Source organism: Mus caroli, chromosome X (assembly GCF_900094665.2).
Source record: "Mus caroli chromosome X, CAROLI_EIJ_v1.1, whole genome shotgun sequence".
Taxonomy (NCBI): domain Eukaryota; kingdom Metazoa; phylum Chordata; class Mammalia; order Rodentia; family Muridae; genus Mus; species Mus caroli.
In genome coordinates, this window is record NC_034589.1 from 45,574,180 (window position 1) to 45,595,199 (window position 21,020).

Below are 21,020 nucleotides of genomic sequence, written 5' to 3' on the forward strand. Positions count from 1 at the left end.
TCTAGTCTCGATACACAAGTTTTTAGAAATGGAACTCTCACATATATACAGAGTTATGTAACAATTGCTGTTTCAGCATGTTACTTATATCAAATTTGTCCTGAGTGACATGGCATATGATCTGAGGTCCCCTTGTGAAATTGAAATAAATCATACCAAAGGTAGTAACAAGTGGTAGACCCTGCACATCTGCATCTTCTGAATTAGAGTGGTGAGTGAGGCATTCTATTTTGTGTTGTCACTGAAATTGTACCATGCTTGCTTCCTTTTTCTGAAGTCTCACATCTTACTATATCTGGGTATTTGGCTTTTGTTTTCATAGTTTTCTGTTTTTATCCTTGGTTATAGTTTGATTCTACAAGAGTTGTTATCTCCACCTTATAGATAAGGATACTGAAGCTTAGGGAATTGCCTACAGATACAGAGCTAATAAGCTATAGAGAGAAGATTTGAACACAGGGAACCTGGCACAGTTGATGCTTCTGCTATTTTAAGTTGGGTTTTGTTGTTAAAAGTAACATCTTTTTTATTGTGTTGTTGCTGTTGCTTTTTGCTTTATTTTTACTTTATAGTTTCATTTTTACTTTAATAATTTTTGACTGCTCTGTGCTTTGTGTAGAGGAGAGGTCGGGTCTTTTAATTTTGTCTTTTCCTGAATGATTAATTGGCTCTTAATTTTTTTAAAGATTTATTTATTTATTTATTTATTTATTTATTATATGAGTATACTGTTGCTGTCTTCAGACATACCAGAAGAGGGTGTCAGATCTCATTACGGATGGTTGTGAGCCACCATGTGGTTGCTGGGATTTGAACTCAGGACCTTCGGAAGAGCAGTCAGTACTCTTACCTGCTGAGCCATCTCTCCAGCCCCCGGTTCTTAATTTTTAAAAATTTACACTTATTTATTGTGACAGGAATATAGGCACGTGTCACTTGCACTTGTGTTGGTCAGAGGACAGCCTAAGATTCTTTCTACCTTGTTGGTCTTGGGTCGGGGTGGAACAGTTTGGCAGTCTTGATAGCAATAGTCTCATACACTGTGCTATGTCTGCTGACCAATTAAACTAGCTTTATAAAATCTTTTTAAAAGATCAAAGTATCTATAAAGTCTTTGAATCTCTATAATTTTAATAAAACTTATTTCAGCAATTTGTCTTCATGGACTTTTTGGATAGATGGCACAAATATACCTCAGTGAGTTTTTGCCATGCTGAAGGTGAGATGTGCTCAGAGAATACTTGGGTAATTTTTGATGATGTAGTTGTCCTACGCAAGTGTGTTTTGGTCTTTTCCCAAACTAAAAATTAAGAAGTCTTATTTGGTAGTATTGTAAGATAGTGTGGTCACTCTAGAAAGCAGTTTCTTTAAAAACTGCACAGAGAACTACCAGAAGACCCTAGACGTTGTACCGGAGTACTTATCCCTGAGAAGTGAAAATATATGTTGATATAAAAATCTGTATTGGTTTATAGTCAGGTATGGTGGTTCACCCCTGTGATCTCAGCTTTTGGAAAGTGAAGGCAGGAGGATCACACTGAATTTGAGACAAGCAGCCTGAACTATCTAGTGAGAACCTGTCTTCTATCTCCCTACTCAAATACGACTGTTCACGTCATTTGTGATAACGCAGAATTAAGAAGAACAAAATTTGAAACCATCTGAAGCACATTTATACCATGAAATCAGCAATAACTAGGAACAGCCATCACTATGCAGCAGTTGAGATGAGTGTTACTGGAGCTGTACAGTATGCTTCAGGAGGACAGAAAGCAGGTGTTCGCTCTTTCTGTTTAAAATGCTTACCTGTCTCCCAGTTTTGAGATGCCCAAGATTTTTAATTTTTTTCAAGGCTATTATAATAGTAGGACAGCAAAGGCAAAGCAATAAAACTGTATGATTCTACTTACATAACCCCGTTTGAAATGACAGATGAGAATGGATTAGGGGTTACAGGGGTTGAGAGAATACAGGAGGGAGCCTTGCATGAGTCAGAGTGTCTTGATTGTGGTAGTGATTAGACTAGTCTCTATGTGATTAAAATTGATGAAATCTGTACAAGGCTGCTTAGTTCACCAATGCCCATGTTCTGGTTCTGATAATCTGCTGAAATATGACACTAGAGGCCTTTGTGTGTGATTGTTTTTGTTTTTTTTTTTTGTGACTTCTGTGAAAATAAAAATAAAAATTTTGAAAGCCATTAACTTTTTTTTTGGTGATATTAGGGTTTCAACTCTGGTTGTATGCATATATGACAAGCATTAGATAACTAGCATTTAACTTTGTAGTTTTATATAATTATGTAATCAAACTACATTTATAAATTCATGATTTCTATAAATAATAAAGGTATAAGTTAAAATATAAAACTGCTTAAAACTTACATTTTTAGCAAGAGTCAAATAGTTGAAAATGTAATTAACTAAAAAATGGAGTGAGTAACTCAGTGGTCGAGTACATTCTTAATGTGATCAAGGCTCTGAGTTCAGTATCCACTGCAAAAAATTCCCATTCGTGAGCCAGTTATTACAAGTATTAATGAAAGAGCATGTCTTACCTTCTTTAGTTAGGATTCTGCTCTCAGAAGCATCTTACCAGCTTCCAGGTGGTGATCAGTCGCGGGCCTTGACCTTCATGTGACCTCTCTGTGATTTAGTTCTTCTCCCTTTCGGCCTTCCTATGGATCTGCAAAGCTGTCCTTATTCTGAATGCAGATGATACTACTTAAGAACACTAATGTTTTCTTTGTAATGCTCTGTAGTCTTTCCATATGCCACATGTAATTTTTTGTAATTAACAGCTTGCTGGTGAAAAGGACCTCTCGAAGTGTTGGATACAGGCCAGACTGTAAGTAGATGCCTTTTGGCCAGTCATTTATCCATCTTATAACTGAAAAAGTTAACTATGAAATGGCTTAGAGTTACTTTAGAGAACATTTGTGAGGAAGGTACATTTGCAAGAATTAGATTTGAAAGTATTATTTTCTCTAAAGAATAAACTATGATTATTTATTTACAGTTGTTGGATTTGAAATTCCAGACAAGTTTGTTGTTGGATATGCCCTTGACTATAATGAGTACTTCAGGGATTTGAATGTAAGTAATGCTTTTTTTTTTCTCGCTCTCATTTTTCAAAAACCCACATAAAAATTTAGGAAAGGGAAGAATTGTTTTCTCCTTCTAGCACCTCGTAATGTGACCAGACTGATGGTTCCCATTAGTCACATAAAGCTGTAGTCAAGTACACATGTCCTTAGAACTGGAACTTGGCCAGGCTAGGGTGACACTTCTTGCTGGCTGAAGTAATTGAACAGCCTTAATATACAAGAACTGTCTTATTGTTATTTCACATGATATAGCCATAAGTAAGAAATAAATGATTCAGTTTCAATTTTGTAATTGACTCTGCTTCAGATTCCTGCCTCCCACTCTGGAGGCAGGAAGGAGTCTTCTGGGTGAGTTTATAAGCATGGTCCAGGAGCAGTTAGAAAGACTACATGGGCAATATTACCTAAAGCGTGTTTTTTATTTCACTTACCCGGGCCCCTGTTTTGATTTCAGCTTTATGTTTCTCAAAGTTACATACTAAGACAAAGAAAAAGCAAACTAATGGACTATAATTCTGCTTTGTTTTCAAAATATGTCCTCTTCAAGTTGCTGGTCCAAAATACCTTGTTTGGTAGGAACCCAGACAACGTAGGAGGACTCTTTAATGCTGTTATTGCCTCTTTAGAATCTGCTTTTCTAATGTGAATGTCTTTTATTTTATAGCATGTTTGTGTCATTAGTGAAACTGGAAAAGCCAAATACAAAGCCTAAGATGAGCGCAAGTTGAATCTGCAAACACGAGGAGTCCTGTTGATGTTGCCAGTAAAATTAGCAGGTGTTCTAGTCCTGTGGCCATCTGCCTAGTAAAGCTTTTTGCATGAACCTTCTATGAATGTTATTGTTTTATTTTTAGAACTGTCAGTTGCTGCGTCCCCAGACTTTTGATTTGCACTATGAGCCTATAGGCAGCCTATCAGTTCCCTCTGGTAGATTCTCGCTTATCTTGTGAGAAAAACAAATCTCTTAAATTACCACTGTTAAATAATAATACTGAGATTGTATCTGTAAGAAGGATTTAAAGAGAAGCTATATTAGTTTTTTAATTGGTATTTTAATTTTTATATATTCAGGAGAGAAAGATGTGATTGATATTGTTAATTTAGACCAGTCTGAAGCTCTCAATTTCCTATCAGTAACAGCATCTAAGAGGTTTTGCTCAGTGGAATAAACATGTTTCAGCAGTGTTGGCTGTATTTTCCCACTTTCAGTAAATCGTTGTCAACAGTTCCTTTTAAATGCAAATAAAAAAATTCTAAAAATTTGCCACTTTTTGAATTCTTTCATGTAAAAGTCCTTAAAACTAAGGACTGTCTCTTTAAAGAAATTCTCCATGTCTGTCATTTCTCTACAGATTAATTTAGTACAGTTTTCCATGGGTTCCCCTTTGCTTACGTTTTAGTAGCTTATTTAATTGTACTCCTCAGCAAGTATTGCAGGTCGTGGTTATCTGGTGGAATGGGTTGGTAGGGCGAGGGAAGCGTACTGGAAACAGTAAATTACAGACACTCAGCTCCATTTCCTAGCCTGTCTTCTATTAAAAAGAACATGTTTTCTCCTCGTTTTCTGTGAGGTTGTTCAGACTACAATCTGACCTATAGTTTGTTTTCAGGTATGTCCTGTTACCCTTTTGGTGTGGATAAAGCTTTATTGACCAGAGAACAGTAACAGTAAAACATTGTTTTGTCTTTTGGGAGTAAGAAATATTTGGGACCAAAAGTCCTGTTTGCCCTCTTGTTATCACCAGGTATGAGCTAGCAACCTTGTAGCACAGTACATATTTACATTCCTTTCAGACTGTGTTCTTATTTCTAGCAGTGAAGTAGGGAACTTTAAACGATAACAAGAACTTGCTGCAGTTGAGCTAGTGAAATGGGTCAGTGGGCAAAGGTTTGCTGCCATCCCTAGGAGCACCTGCATGGTGAAAGGAGAGGACTCCAGAAGTTGTCCCCTCGCCTCCACATACCTACTAAGCTGACGAATAAATGTAATTAAATAAAAAGGCTGCCAAACTCCTCTAACTTCCTAATTTACAAGATATTTTTCCTTCTGTCTTCTCATTTCTTCTGCATAGCCTGGTGGTATTAATGTGAATGCAGTGTCAAGTAACTCCTGAGTCCTTTCCTACCATAAAATGTCACCTACCAAGGTCCACCTGGATCCTCTAGTTAACACTTTGCTCGGCTCCCACTGCAGAGCCTTCTTAGTCCTTTCATTCCGTTCAACTCTGTTGGGTTGAGCCATGTAAGATGACCATTTTTATAGGTAAAGCAATTCCCTACTTTGCTGTTGGCAGTTTGAGGTGATTAAATGAATAGCATGCCATGTAGTTTACATTTGTTTTTTGTTTTTGTTTTGTTTGGTTTGGTTTGTTTGTTTGTTTGTTTGGGTTTTCAAGACAGGGTTTCTCTGTGTAGCTCAGCTGTCCTGGAACTCACTCTGTAGACCAGGCTGGCCTCGAACTCAGAGATCCGCCTGCCTCTGCCTCCCAAGTGCTGGGATTAAAGGTGTGAGCCACCACGCCCGGCCTTTGTTTGGTTTTTTGAGACAGGGTTTCTCTGTATAGCCCTGGATGTCCTGGAACTCACTTTGTAGACCAAGTTGACCTCGAACTCAGAAATCCGCCTGCCTCTGACTCCCGAGTGCTGGGATCAAAGGCGTGTTCATTTTTTTTTACTATTTGCCTAACCCCCTGCTAGAATATAAGTTCCATAGGAGGCAAACCATTTTGTTTGTGACAAGGTCTGTCTATCACATACTTCCAGCTTTCCTAGAGCTCACTATGCAAACCATGCTGGCCTTGAACTCACAGCCAGCCATCTACCTCTACTTTCCTAGTGCTCAAATTAAAGGAGGTGTGCCACCATGCCCAGCAGGCAAAACATTTTTGAACTATCTTTTTGTCTACACTGAGGCAGGGCTCTCTTAATCCAGACTAGCTTCAAACTCAGGACACTTTTGCCTCTGCCTGCCAACAGTGTGGATTCTAGCTGAGTTGCAGTCTGTCATTCACTGCTCTGCATTAGATGAGTTGACCAGTGTCTAGAAAATAGGAGCCTAGGGGGCTGTTGAGATGGCTCAGCTCATAAAGAGCACTGACTGCTCTTCTGAAGGTCTTGAGTTCAAATCCCAGCAACCACATGGTGGCTCACAACCACCCGTAATGAGATCTGATGCCCTCTTCTGGTGTGTCTGAAGACAGCTACAGTGTACTTACGTATAATAATAATCTTTGGGAGTAAGAGAGCGGGGTTGACTGGAATGGGGGGTGGGTGACCAGAGCGAGCAGAGGTCCTAAGAATTCAATTCCCAACAACCACATGAAGGCTCACGACCATCCCATACAGCAACAGTGTGCTCACATATATTAAATAAATAAATCTTTTTAAAAAAGAAAAATTAAGAGCTTACATGATGGTTGTTGAATGAGTAAGTAGCTAAGAGCTGTGGCCCAGCTCTGGGCTAGATTGTCTACTCTTTACTTAATTTGGCATCCAATTACTGACATTTACAACCTGGCATTGGGAGTGGTGTTGTCTTTTTCTCTTACATTTTTAGAGGGGTGCGCTCATTCCATAAAGGGTGTGTGGAGGTCAAAGGACAACTTTGGGGCATAGGCTCTCTTCCTTCCACCTTGGAGGTGTCAGCACGAATTCAGATCATCAGGCTTGGCAGCAAGTACCTTTACCTGCCGTGCTATCTCACCAGCCCAGTACTGTTTTCTTCATGGGCTTCTCTGAGGCATTCATTAGCAACAGTAATGAATGGTGGCTCACAACCATCTGGAATGGGATCTGATTCCCTCTTGTGGTGTGTCTGAAAAGGGACATAAATAATCTTTTTTTTTTTTTTAAAGTAAAGAAATAGGACAGGTGAGATAGGACATTGACCCGAGATTAAGAGCACTGACTGCTCTTCCAGTGGTCCTGAGTTCAATTTCCAGCAACCACATGGTGGCTCACAACACTCAGCAACCACATGGTGGCTCACAACACTCAGCAACCACGTGGTAGCTCACAACACTCAGCAACCTTGTGGTGGCTCACAACCATCTGGAATGGGATCTGATTCCCTCTTCTGGTGTTTCTGAAAAGGGACATAAATAAATCTTTTTTAAAAAGGAAAGAAATAGGGCAGGTGAGATAGGACAGTGACCTGACACGTGACAAATGCCCCCACAGCATTAGTTATTACTGGAAAAAATAAATGCTTCAAAAGTTATTATTAAACCATGACAGAACCCAGATTTAACCCAGATCTGCCTGATACTTGCTACAGTTTATCATGGAGGATTTTCTGTTTTTAGTATAATGTTTTAGCTGGTTGTCTAAGCCAACCAGAGTGTAGCTAACAGCTGGGAAAGAAAGCTGCATTTATTTAACCTAATTTGAGGGTATGTAATGCTGAAAATTTTGTTGAGTTAGAGTTCTCAATAAGCCTAAGTTGATCTTGAACTGAATTCTGAGTTGAATGTCTTTGTGCTTTTGAACCTCCTGCCTCCATCTCCCAAAATTTGGAATTTAACCCAGTTTATGTAGTGTTAGAGGTTGTACCGAGGCTTTGTGCATGTTAGACAGTCTACTTCCTGAGCTATGTTACCAACCCCCTGATGATGTCATTTTTAAAAACCAACTTCCCACAAATCAAATATAGTCGGTATGTAAGACAGGGAAAGGAAGTCACTGAGAGATAGCAGTCATTTTCAGGGTAACAGGAGGAGTAAAATCTGAAAGGAAGCTGTACTTTGCTGTAGCTGTTCAGTATAGGAGCAAAATGGCTACAACTATCCCACCTCAGTCCTCCAGGACTTCATTTTCATTACAGTCCTGCAAAATGGATGCTGAGAAAGAAAACAAAATTGCGTTAAAGGTGTTAGAAGTTGTTAGATAGGAAAGCATATATCCATTTTAGGAATTATAACTGGAGGTTTGGGGGCGGGGGTAAGGGAGCAGAAGCCCAGGTAAGAGCATCTCCAACAAGCTAGACTCAGCCACCCACCCCCAATATGCACTAAAAAAAAGTCATTGTGAGAAGATTTATTTAGGGGCTGGAGAGATGGCTCAGCGGTTAAGAGCACTGACTGTTCTTCCAGAGGTCCGGAGTTTAATTCCTAGCAACCACATGGTGGCCCAGAACACTCAACTACCACATGGTGGCTCACAACCATCTGGAATGGGATCCGATTCCCTCTTCTGGTGTGTCTGAAAAGGGACATAAAATAAATAAATCTTAAAAAAAAAAAAAGGAAAGAAAAGATTTATTTAATGTTGCAACGTTGAGAGGGATAAAGGGGTCTAGTGACTCCAAGATAATCCTGAGTACCCGCATGAGCTTTAGTTCGAGATAGAAGAAGCTGGGGGACAGAATGTAAGAGAGGCATAATTCCTGACCAAGCCAGGTGTGGTTTTGCAAGATGAGCCCAAGAAACCCTTATCCCTGTCATCGTTTCTCCCTTGAGGGAGTTATCTTGGTTTCTGCAGCTATCACTCTGCTGCAGGGTATGTCGTCATGGATAATTACTCCCACCTGTCCTGCAAGATTCCGCTGTCCCATGATTCCTAGGTAACTCGACCAAAGGTTAAGGATGACTTACCTCTGTCCTTTCAGCCAGACAAAATGGAAGCAGAAATGCTAGGTTTTTAGTAACCTTGGTTGAGTCTAAATGAGGAGACAATACATTTTTTTTTTAGATTTATTTATTTTTCTTTTATGTATATGAGTACACTGTAGCTGTCCTGATGGTTGTGAGCCATCATGTGATTGCTGGGAATTGAATTCAGGACCTCTGCTTGCTCCAGCCCAAGACTTATTTATTATTATATTTAAGTACACTGCACCTGTCTTTAGACACACCAGAAGAGGGCATCAGATCTCATTACGGATGGTTGTGAGCCACCATGTGGTTGCTGGGATTTGAACTCAGGACCTTCAGAAGAGCAGTCAGTGCTCTTAACCACTGAGTCATCTTGACAGCCCTCGAAATAATGTGTTTTAACAGAAACATCTAAGCACGTATTTCAAGAATATTGCTGCCCAAGAATGTGTTGCTGGTCTGTTACATAAAAGCTTTTGCAGTTCTCCTTTACAGATGCTTAGAATCATCTGTAAATATTGGTAGGTCCTTATTTTAATTCTCTATGGAGAGGATTTGTAGATGTTAACTGTGTTACTATTAAGCTTGTAAGGTTAACCAATTGGTGTCCTTCCCTGCATTCAAGATTCTAGAAACATTTTTCTCTGTTCCATGTGTTGGGGAACACAAGCTAGATTCATTCTAGTTAGAGAAACAGACATTTTAAAATATTATTTTGTTTTTATTTTTGCAACAGGGATTCTTCTGGCCAGACTGATAGTACAGATGTGTATCTGCTACCAAAACCAGGCTTAAAAATCAGACTGAACCCAAGGCCTTCTTACACATGCTAGTCAAGTTCTCTACCATTAAGCTACTCCAGCTCAAAGACAACTTGTGCTGTGAAGGAACCAGGAGAGGCAGGCCTTGTTCTTGGGTGATTAGGGAAGGTAATGACTGAGCTGAAGTGGTGCAAAGCTGCCACAGAGAAAATCGAATGGAAGAGAAGCAGAAGCAGAGATGGTGACAAGCCAGGGGAGTTGCTTAGGGGAAGAGTGGTCGGACCTAAGACTAGAAAAGAAGGCCAGGGTGGCACCATGAATGACCTTGAAGGCTATGGCAAGAAGTAGGAATTTTCTGCATTCCACAGTGGGAAGGCCCTTGAGGGTTTTAAGCCAGAAACAAGGAGATTTCATTTGCATTTTTAAGAGCACAAGAACCTCTAAGAGTCTTCTGAAAAGCAGGTTCATGGGCTTCAGGAGTGATAGTGACAATGGCTGCTAACTACTGTTTACTGTCGTCAGATCCTATGCTAAGTGCTTTGTACACATTATTTTCATTCACAGCACATTTCACAGGTAGAAGTTCTGTGGCCAAATCAGGCGAGTCTGCTGTGGAAAACTGGCCATGATTTCTTGTCTAGACGGTTGTAGTAGCCAATGTCCTAATCTACTTCCACCTTGGCCCAACCTCCCTCATACATCTCTCTCTTTTTTGTAAAGTCTAGCATATGAACTAGCACATTACAAAATAAATAAATCTTTAAAAAAGAAAATACAGGGCTGGAATGATGGCTCAGCAGTTAAGAGCACGTGTTACCCTTGCTGAGGACCTGGATTCCGTTCCCATTATCAACATGGTGGTTCACAAACATCCATAATTCCAGTTTCAGGGAATCTGCCATTTTTTGGCCTCTGTGCACCAGGCATGTGCATGGCATACAGACATAGATGTAGGTGAAACACTCATAAAGATGTCTGAAAACAACAACAATTATACGTTCTTGTAATGAATCCCAGCACTGGAAAGGTGGAGATAGAAGGATATACCAGAAGAGGGCGCCAGATCCCATTACAGATGGCCGTGAGCCACCATGTGGTTGCTGGGAATTGAACTCAGGATCTATGGAAGAACAGTCAGTGCTTTTAACTGCTGAGCCATCTCTCCAGCCCCAGAAATTCAAAAGCTATCCTCAGCTACATAAGGAGTTCCAGATCAGGATGGTCTATGTGAAACCCTTTCTCAAGAAACCAAGGCAACAAACAAAAAATCCTTGAGTTGGAGCTAGAAGTGATGGTGAGTGAGTACTGTTTATTTCAGCTACTCACAAGGCAAGGGCAGGAAGATCATGACCCCAGATGTTCAAAGCCAGCCTGGGCAATGTAGCAAGGAACAATTTCAAAGATAAGAACTAAAAGAAAAGGCAAAAAATTATATGCTTTATTTAAAGTGAGTTTCTCTTCTGCTGGAATCCTTTGTGGGACTCAGTTTTACTAAAAATAAAAAAAATTAAAAAAAAATAAAAAGCCAAGTCCTTTAGTGATGGAGAAAGTATTCCTCATTATGACAACCTAACCTAGTCATGTCCAAGCAGGCTCTGGGATCTCTGAGCTGGCCCCCAACTTACTTCAAGCCCTGGGACTGCCATAAATGCCTCCCAGGTGACCTCTATCTCCTCTTTTCAGTGCCTTAACTCTTCACCTTGTACTTAGAGTCATTTGCAATTCACTTCACATGAAAAGCATGCATGTGTACCTTATTCATATAGAGGTCAGAAGACAGCCTGCTACAGTTGGTTCTCTTCTACCATGAGGGTCCTAGAATGGAAGCCAGGTTCTTAGGCTTGGTGGCAAGTATCCTTGACTACTGAGCTAGCTTTCCAGTCCTATTTTTATTTATTTTTACTATTTTTCAAATTTGTATTCATTTATTTTACTTTTGGGAGGAAGATGATCTTTTCCAAGTATAAATCATATCACATTACTTCCTTCGCACTTCAGAAAACAAACTGCTCTGTGGCATACAAACCCACATATAAATTAGCTCACTTCTCTCTTTTATCCCTCATTACTCCTTTGCCTCCACCACAGCACCATTCTACCAGTCCCCAAACCTGTCTCAGCATCCTGGTTTCCCCTGCCCCTTCACCCTAACATTCCTTTTCACCACTCAGCAGAATGGCTGCTTCATTGGTCACCTTGGTGAACCATGCCCTGACCACTGGAACCACCTCAACATCACATTCTATTATAGTTCTCAGCATTATCAGAGCCAAGCTGTCCTTACATAGCAACACCTACAAAGGCTAGCTTGGGCTCATCATAGATTTGCCTGAAAAAGAAAAAGGCCCAAGTGCATACAGAGTTTTTTGGGGGTTGTTTTGTGTTGTTTGTTTGTTTTTTCCTTAGACCATGGAAACCAGCATGGTGTCAGCTCCCGAGATCCCTGGTCCCACAGGATAGCTCAGACAGTGGGTTGCTCTGGCATGGGAGGTCAGTTCCAGACTCCAGCCTAATGATTTTATGACCTGCAGCTGTACCCTTATTGGGGAGGCAAGGTCAAAAGTCCCATGCCTTTCCAGAACCCAGGAGGCAGCCTCCACAAGATAGGGAGGTGGGTGAAAAAACAGCCTTGAGACAATTCACAAGACTGTTCAGGGGAGGCTCTTGGGGGCATTTCTTCAAGACAGGGAAAGCTGAAGTTATCCTTGCCGATATGTGTAGAGGTGTTCCTGACACCACCTCCTATATACTTTAAATCATCTTTATATTACCAGTAATATATAGCACTATATGAAAGTTATGCAAAAAGTTGTTAGACTGTATTGTTGAGGGAATGAAACACAAAATCCTGTTCAATATGGATCTGATTTTGTTTTTCAAAAACTTACAATCTCAGTCTGGTTGAATCCAAATATTCGGAACCCACAGGTACAGAGTGAAAACATTTTGGGGGGGTTGAGGGTGAAAGAATCCCTAATTGTTGGTTACTGAGAATAGTTAACATTTTTTACCATTATTATATGTCTGTTAGACAGTAGAACTGCTTTGATAAGAACGTTTGCTTTTCTTCTTTCATCTCAACTTTACAGATAATGAAATGCAGGTCCAGAGAGAGTTGAAGATTTTCCCAGATCACGCAGCTAGTAAATATCAGATAAGGAATTTAAACAGAGGCAATTTTATTCCAGAATCTTTCTGAGTAATGCACTGTCATTTAAGCCAAATTTTCTGTAGAAATGAATACACTAACAATAGAGGAAATGCATTAAGCTGATTGCAGGTAATAATCAGAAATTGCTTAGATATCACACATGGCTTTTGGAGGTCCCAGCTGAACTTTAAGCATGCCTTTTGACTTTCTGTGGCATTAGTCAGTATTTTCAAAGGCTTATAGACCTTTTTACCAATGGGCTCTTCACATTTTTCTTCTGGCCTATTTTACAATCTTGTGGGCAGCTTCAGACAAAATAACTTTTTCGTATGAAGGATTATGGGGGCTCTTTGCCATTTGTAAATGTGAATTTTATAGACACCCCCAGCCACTTGAAAGAGAAATGCTTTTAATTTTTTTTGATGATTTGTAACCTTAAGTGTTTCTGATAAACTGTCAAATTAAATTTCAAGCTTTTGCTTTATATTGTCTGAATGCACTTTGTAACGGGCTTCCTCATTCTGACTCATGACCGAGGTGACTTTCAAACTTGATAGCTTTTCGGCAGCACTTCCTTTCCTGACACCCCCGCCCCGCCTGTCCCCCTATTCAAAGATTTGCTTGTAACACACATGGCTTCCTTTATCCAGAACTTTTACTTTGCATACATAGTGTATGTAGTGTGTGTGTGTGTGTGTGTGTGTGTGTGTGTGTGTGTTTGTTTGTAGAGGACAGAAGTTGTCATTTGATGGTTTCCTCAATCTTCATTTTCTTTACTGAATTGGAGTTCCTCACTAAGCCTGGAGCTTGCTGAGGATCTAGCTAGTCTAGCTCTACCCAGCTTGCCCTTGAATCCATATCACCTTCAGGGTGAGTGTTGGAATTACATTTGGGCCCCAATGCTACCAGTTTTTCTTGCTTGCTTGCTTTTTAAAATGTAAGATCTAGGGGATCCGAACTCTGATCTTCACTTTTCTTCTTTCTCCACTGAGCCCTCCCTGGAACTTACAGCTCTCCATTTTCCCACCAGCCCTTGTGATCTCTTGTCACCTGCCTCACTCTTTTTGGAGCACAGGACATTACAGACTCACCTGTATTGTCCTTTCCCTGGTCTAGATTCAGGCATTTTCTGATGAGCCCTGGTTCCTTTAAAAGGAAATGGAATTAGAATTGAAGATCTGGGCACTGGGGATGCTCATTGCTGTTGGAATGTCATTGGTTGTAGGGTCTCTCGGGGGACAGTGCCAGGTAAAACAAACAGTCATACTAATCCTTTCTGTCATATGTCAAAATCTGTTTCTGTGTCTGTCTATGTACAGGTTAAAGTAAACACGCATCTACCCTGCTCCATGCTAGTTTCATTCTAGTTTCCCCTCTTTTCTAAAAACTCTATTTTTCTTTAAACAATTTTTATTTGTGTGTATGATGTGTGGAGGGTCCATTTGTGCCACAGCATATGTGAGGAAGTCAGAGGATCACTGTAGAGCAGATCCTCTCCCACTGTTATGTTATGTGGGTATTGATGATTCAACTCAGGTTGTCAGGGTTACACAGCTAGCTCTTTACCCACTGAGAATCTTGGCAGCTCCTCTTTCCTTATTTTCAATTTGTTTCTTCAACAGTGAGAGCTACAATTCTTGGTATATACTCTATTCCCTCATTTACTTTACCTTAGTGTCATGAAATTACGCATACTGGTAACAAGCTGACTAGACAGTTATGCATGTATAGATCTTTTATTCCTAAATCTTTTGGTACCCAATAAAAACTTCATGTTTTCCATAACCACTTAGTTATTTTCTTCCCCCCTCCAATTTGAATATCACAGTGTTATTTGTAGCAGTTTGCTTGGCTGGAGTTTATATTCCTATTATGCTCTCATTTACCATACTGTAATTTTAATTCTTATTAGGACAAAACCAAACAAGTCAGAGCCACACAGAAAGGTCTAATCAAAGGAACTTGGTTGTGTGTCAACTGTTTTCAAAGGACTTGATACTCTCCTCACGTCTCATTTGCCAGAGTGGATGTTCAAGCTTATATTTTAAAAATATGTGCCATATCTACTATCTATCTATCTATCTATCTATCTTGAGACACAGTCTTACTCTGTAGTCTTGGCTAGCCTGGAACTTGTAGCTTGTAACTAACTGGCTATGTAGACCAGGCTGGCCTCAAACACCTAGAGATCCATCTTCCTCTGCCTCCTGAATTCTGGGATTAAAGGTCTGTGCCACCATGACAAGCCTTAATATTAACTTTTAATTTTTATTGTGGGACAGCTCCATACACGTCTATAATGAACGTAGAGCTTTCTCTCCCCCAGTGCTCTATATTTATTCTCCTTCCTTCTCCCGAGAGCCTTCTTGTTGGTCTAATGAGAGGCTCCTGCTGCCAAGCCTGAGGACCTGAAGTCAGTCCCTGGGCCTGACGTGGAGGAAGGAAAGAACTGATTCTCAAGAGTTGTCCTCTGACCTCCACATGGGTGCTGTGGCGTGATCACGCTGGAACACACACACACACACACACACACACACACACCACTACAGCCACACAATGAATGAATACATAAAATAAAAAGGAATCTTCAGGTTCTAACAAATTTTTCCTCGTAATTCTCATATGGATTTTTAAAGCTCTCTTCTGAGTCATCTCCCTTGGAATACATTAAACCTTTCCATGTTTTGATAAGGCTGTAAGACGCGGAGACTTGGGTGTGGGAAACATCTAGGAATACCTGCTGTGGACTCTAGTGTTGAAAAAGTAAAATTTTGTGCTTGTTGAGAGGAAAAATAGAGATCACGGAGAAAGTTTTAGATTTTTTTTTTTTTTTTGGCATTCTGTTTTTTTAGGGGCTAGTGTAGCCTAGGATTGTCTCAAAAGCTTTACATACTTGAGTATGGCCTTGAAATACTGATCCTCTTACCTCAAAAGTGCTGCGGAGTACTTGGGAAACCTGCTTCCTTACATTCAGTCCCCAGAACTCACAGAGAGAAGCCAGGCTTGTGTGGAGCTCAGTTGGTAGAGTGCACAAGGCCCTGGCTTTAGTCACGAGTCCTCACATTTTGTAAGGTGAAAACCAACACCTGTAAGTTGTACTCTGACCTCCGTACACTCACTATTAAATGGGAATTTCTCCCACCCAGTAAATAGATAGAACACTGTTGTCTTCAATATAATAGTTTCACAATTGAATCCTACGTGAGGTCTTAACCATTTTACCTGCATTCAGAAAACCAGAGCACTGATGAGTCAGACCTCTGGGAATTGTGACGTGTGTGTTCCTGTCACCTGCTTCTGCCGCGTGGCTTCTTCCCTAAAGCCAGTTGCCCCTGGCTGTCCATCTGCTCAGACTCGAAAACAGCTATTGGTTTTTTTTTTTTTTTAGTTCCGCATACCATTTTCCCCCGATTTTAAGTAGTTCGATTTTTTTGAGCTGGGCATGTTGAGTTTGAGTCCACCTTGAGCTGTATAGAGAGCCTGTTTCCAAAAAACAAGTTATGCTTCTTTATACAGGGAGTCTGGGTAAATAAAAGATCTTTTAAAATTAGAAAAATACAAACTAGAGATTCGTTACAACCATCAAGGCTTTCTGTGCTTTCTGTAGCACTAAGAATCTTTGCTTAGCTGGTTGGTTGTGTTTGCTTTGATTTCATTTTTAGTTTTTGGTTTTTGGTTTTAAAGACAGGGTTTCTCTGTGTAGCCCTGACTGTCCTAGAACTCACTCTGTAGACCAGGCTGGCCTCAAACTCAGAGGGATCTGCCTGCCCCTGCCTCCTGAGTGTAAACTATACCTTTTCTTACTTACTGCCTCCTCACAGGTCTTGCTCTGTTCCCCATACTCTTCCTGCTCCAGACAGCCCCACCCTTCTAGGTTTTCACCTTCCTCTCTGTTCATAGTTCTTGGGTACAGAGAGAGGGAATGAAGAACTCAATCTAATCTAGAAGAAGCACAGTGTGTGGATACACTGTTTTGGAAAACAAACAAAAAAAGGTTTAGTAGTTTTACTGGCTATTTTTGTGTCAACTTGACACAGCTGGAGTTATCACAGAGAAAGGAGCTTCAGTTGAGGAAATGCCTCCATGAGATCCAACTGTAAGGCATTTTCTCAATTAGTGATCAAGGGGGAAAGGCCCCCTGTGGGTGGGACCATCTCTGGGCTGGTAGTCTTGGGTTCTATAAGAGAGTAGGCTGAGCAAGCCAGGGGAAGCAAGACAGTAAAGAACATCCCTCCATGGCTTCTGCATCAGCTCCTGCTTTCTGACCTGCTTGAGTTCCAGTCCTGACTTCCTTGATGATGAACAGCAGCATGGAAGTGTAAGCCGAATAAACCCTTTCCTCCCCAACTTGCTTCTTGGTCATGATGTTTGTGCAGGAATAGAAACCCTGACTAAGACAAATTGGTACCAGCATAGTGGGGTATTCCAGTGACAACCTGACCAAGTTTTGGGGAGGACTGTGGAAGGACTTTGGAACTTTGGGCCAGAAGATCCATTCGCTGTTAAGAACTCTGTGAGATGTTGTGTAGGAACTTGGAATATAATGTTGAGAACAGTGCAGAACATGGAGGCCTGGCTTGTGAAATTTCAGAGGGAAAATTAAAGACTCTTTTCAGGGCCATTGCTATTTTGGAGCTTGATTATTCTGTGGTTCTGGTTAGCTGGGGCTGAAGAATCAGCTGTGATTAACAAGATACCAGAACCACTAAAGCAAAAACTTTGCATTACTGAGACTATTGATGCTGGTTAGCTGGAACTAAGAAATTAGCGGTGACTAAGAAGAGACCAGCATCGTTGAGGTGACATCTTCTGGGAAGTGTTTTCTGAAAGCACAAAGAGGCTGTGTTCCAGAGATAGCTAAGGTTGTATTCCTGCTGCAGCGGGACTTGGTAATATGTAAGGGTCACCCAGGTGGTTTTGAAGGCATGAAGGGGTCATGCAGTGTTTTGGAGATGCCAGTACCATGAGATGACCACCAAGAGCAGCAGCAGTGGAGTACAGGCATCTGGAACCTAGAGGACGACGCGTGTGCTACATAGGGCATGGCTGGAGAAGTGACCCAAGCCTTTGGAGGAGCCTAGAAGATCGTGAGTTGGATCCCAGACATTGGGTGGTTGGAGATTGATTTTTGCTTTTGATTGTGACTGTGCCCTGATATTTTCCCTCTTGAAGGAAGAAACTATTTTAGTAGAGCCCACAGTTAAGAGACTTTTAATTGTAAAAAGGCTTTGGATTTTAAAAGAGATGGATATTTTAAAGAGATTGAAATTTTAAGAATATGTAAAGACTGTGGGACGTTTAAATTTATTTAGACCTTGGGGATGAATAAGAATGTAAGGGTTGAGGCTTACTAGTGATGTGTTTGTGTGTCAAGTTGACAAGGGGTCAATTGTACTGGCTANTTTTGTGTCAACTTGACACAGCTGGAGTTATCACAGAGAAAGGAGCTTCAGTTGAGGAAATGCCTCCATGAGATCCAACTGTAAGGCATTTTCTCAATTAGTGATCAAGGAGGAAAGGCCCCTTGTGGGTGGGACCATCTCTGGGCTGGTAGTCTTGGTTTTATAAGAGAGCAGACTGAGCAAGCCAGGGGAAGCAAGCCAATAAAGAACATCCCTCCATGGCCTCTACATCAGCTCCTGCTTTCTGACCTGCTTGAGTTCCAGTCCTGACTTCCTTGCTGATGAACAGCAATGTGGAAATGTAAGCTGAATAAACCCTTTCCTCCCCAACTTGCTTCTTGGTCATGATGTTTGTGCGGGAATAGAACCCCTGACTAAGACAGTAGCATACTTAAAAAGAAAATTAAGTTTGTAAATAAAATACAGCCATCCAAAATTATATTTATGCTTGGTGATGGTGGTGCACTCCTTTAATCCCAACACTCCGGAGGCAGAGGCAGGCACATCTCTGTTAGTTCAAGGTCAGTCTGCTCAACAGAGTGAGTTCCAAGATGACCAAAGCTACACAGAGAAATCCTGTCTTGAATAACAAAAAGAAAAGAAGAAAGAAACAATGAAAGAAAGAAAGAAGAAAGGAAGGGAAGAAGGAAGGAAGGAAGGAAAAAAGAAAAGAAGAAAGAGGAAAAAAAGAGAAATATTTGTGGGGCTAGAAACATGACTTGTCTTACCACTAAGCCAGCCCACCAGTGTTGGATCCCTGGAAGGAAGGAAGGAAGGAAGGAAGGAAGGAAGGAAGGAAGGAAGGGATCAACTCCAGCAATTTGTCCGTTTACCTCCACACTTAGCACACCGATCCACAGATAAACAAACAAACAAACAAAATAGTGTTTCTGAAGACTATGTAGTAATTATTTTATAACTCCTCTCTAGTTTTTGACTGCCTACTCTTACAAAGATTTCACGTATACCAACCTGAATTCTGACAAAAGGCCTGTGTAGGCTGTAACATGAGGGAACTGAGCCTCCTTCAGCTGCGTGCCCTCCTCCAGCCAGCCTCCATGTCTCTATGCAGCCCACTTGTAAGAACAAGGCTCCAACTAGCAATTCTCTCCCCAGGGCCTCTACTTTACATTGGCACAGGACCTGATAGACGTGTACAATAGGTGGCTACCTAGTACCACTAGAAAACTGGGTGTCCTGAAAATTTCAAAATGACAAAGTAAGACCAACTCACGACAGTTCTAAAAGAGAGTTCCCTCTAGTGGACAATTTTTGTCATTCTGGATTAGGTAAGACATTTTGTTATATTTTCAGATAGAATCTCATGTCTTACATAGTAGAAGATGGCACTGAATTTCTGGTCCTCTTGACTACCTTCCAAGTGCTAGGGGTGTACTACTATACTCGCTTTATGTCATGCTGAGGATCAAACCCAGGACTTCAAGCATGCTAGGCCAGCTCTTTACCAATTTAGCTATGTTCCCAGTCTTAGGGGAGACGGTTCTAAGCATGATATCCATGGCAGAAACCAAGGCACAGCTCCAAAAGAGGTGACTGCACAACAAAACCCACTTCTGAATAATAGAAAACACGAAATGGGCCAAAGAGATGGATCAGTGGTCAAGAGCACTGGCTGCTCTTGCAGGAGACTCAGCTTCAGTTCCAAGCACCCAGTGGTTGCTCACATCTGTCTGTAACTCCAATTTTAGGGAATCTGACTCCCTCTTTTTTGGCCTCCCTGGGCACCAGGCACACATGTAGACATGGTACTCCTTCACGTAAAATAAATAAATAAATCTTAAAAATTGGATCATCCAAGAGAAAGATGTCTACAAGTATAAGTAGAACAAACAAACAAACAAAAAAAACTAATTGGAAAATGAGAAGAAGCAGAGAGAAAGATGAAATGTTTTATAGAGAAGATTTTTTAATACACAAAAAATTGAAAATACTCATTCAAAGGAATCCCCCCGCCAAAAAAATAGACAAAGAGTGTAAATAGTAAAGCCAGTCATTTTGATGTGGTCAAGTTATTCATGGGGACAGAGCCCTTTTGACTCAACTACTATCCACCAGCCACTGTGGAACAGCTGCCCTGCTGAAAACATGTGGGTTTTGGCTCTTTTTTGCTCCTTCACCTCTACTCCACATGATTTTGGGTTTCCTAGCACACAGTATTCTTTTTTTTGTTGTTTTTTTTTTTTTTTTTTTTTTTTTTTTTGAGACAGTGTTTCTCTGTGTAGCCCTGGCTGTCCTGGACCTCAGTCTGTAGACCAAGCTGGCCTCGAACTCAGAAATCCGCCTGCCTCTGCCTCCCGAGTGCTGGGTTTAAAGGCATGCGCCACCACGCCCGGCTCCACACACAGTATTCTTTTTTGTTGTTGTTTTTTAATGGTTTTTGTATATCTTACTTTTCATCAGGAACAAAGAGGGGGAAAAATCTTGTTAGACAGCTTCTGCTGATGGTTAGTTAACTTGATACAACCTAGAATCACTCACCAAGCCAGTGTTGATGAGTGATTGGTCTGATGGGTGCTTGTCTTGATTGTTTTGATTGACGTGGGAAGTGCCAGTCTGAAAGCACGTGAGGTCATTTGCTGGTTTGGAGTCTTGGATATGTGAGAGTAGAGAAAACTGCAGGGCTGAGAGAGGACTGAAAGGTTAAGAGCACTTTCTGCTCTTCTGGAAAACCCACGTTGAGTTCCCAGCACCTGCATCCGGTGGTTCCCAAGCACCTGTAACTGTAAGCTTCAGGGAAATCAATGGCTCTGGCCTCTGGAGGCTCCTACACTCACGGTTACACACCACATAAAGATATACACACATACACATCATTACAAATAATTTTTAAAAAAAACCTTTAGAAAGAGAAGAGAGCCAAGCGTGGTGGCACAGACCTTTTTTTTTTTTTTTTGGCTTTTCGAGACAGGGTTTCTCTGTGTAGCCCTGGCTGTCCTGGCACTCACTTTGTAGACCAGGCTGGCCTCGAACTCAGAAATCCGCCTGCCT

The 21,020-nt window shown here is 41.0% G+C and overlaps 1 protein-coding gene across 2 annotated transcripts in view; it reads left to right on the forward strand.

Moving 5' to 3' along the window:
- Positions 1–4,371, forward strand: part of Hprt1 (hypoxanthine phosphoribosyltransferase 1) — a 35,918-nt gene extending 31,547 nt beyond the window's left edge. For both annotated transcript variants that reach the window (XM_021153055.2, XM_021153056.2), the window contains exons 7-9: positions 2,801–2,847; positions 3,019–3,095; positions 3,771–4,371. In XM_021153055.2, the coding sequence (XP_021008714.1) occupies positions 2,801–2,847; positions 3,019–3,095; positions 3,771–3,818 (172 nt within the window). In that variant the 3' untranslated portion in view covers positions 3,819–4,371. The remainder of the gene's footprint in view (positions 1–2,800; positions 2,848–3,018; positions 3,096–3,770) is intronic.
- The last annotated feature ends 16,649 nt before the right edge of the window (positions 4,372–21,020 follow it).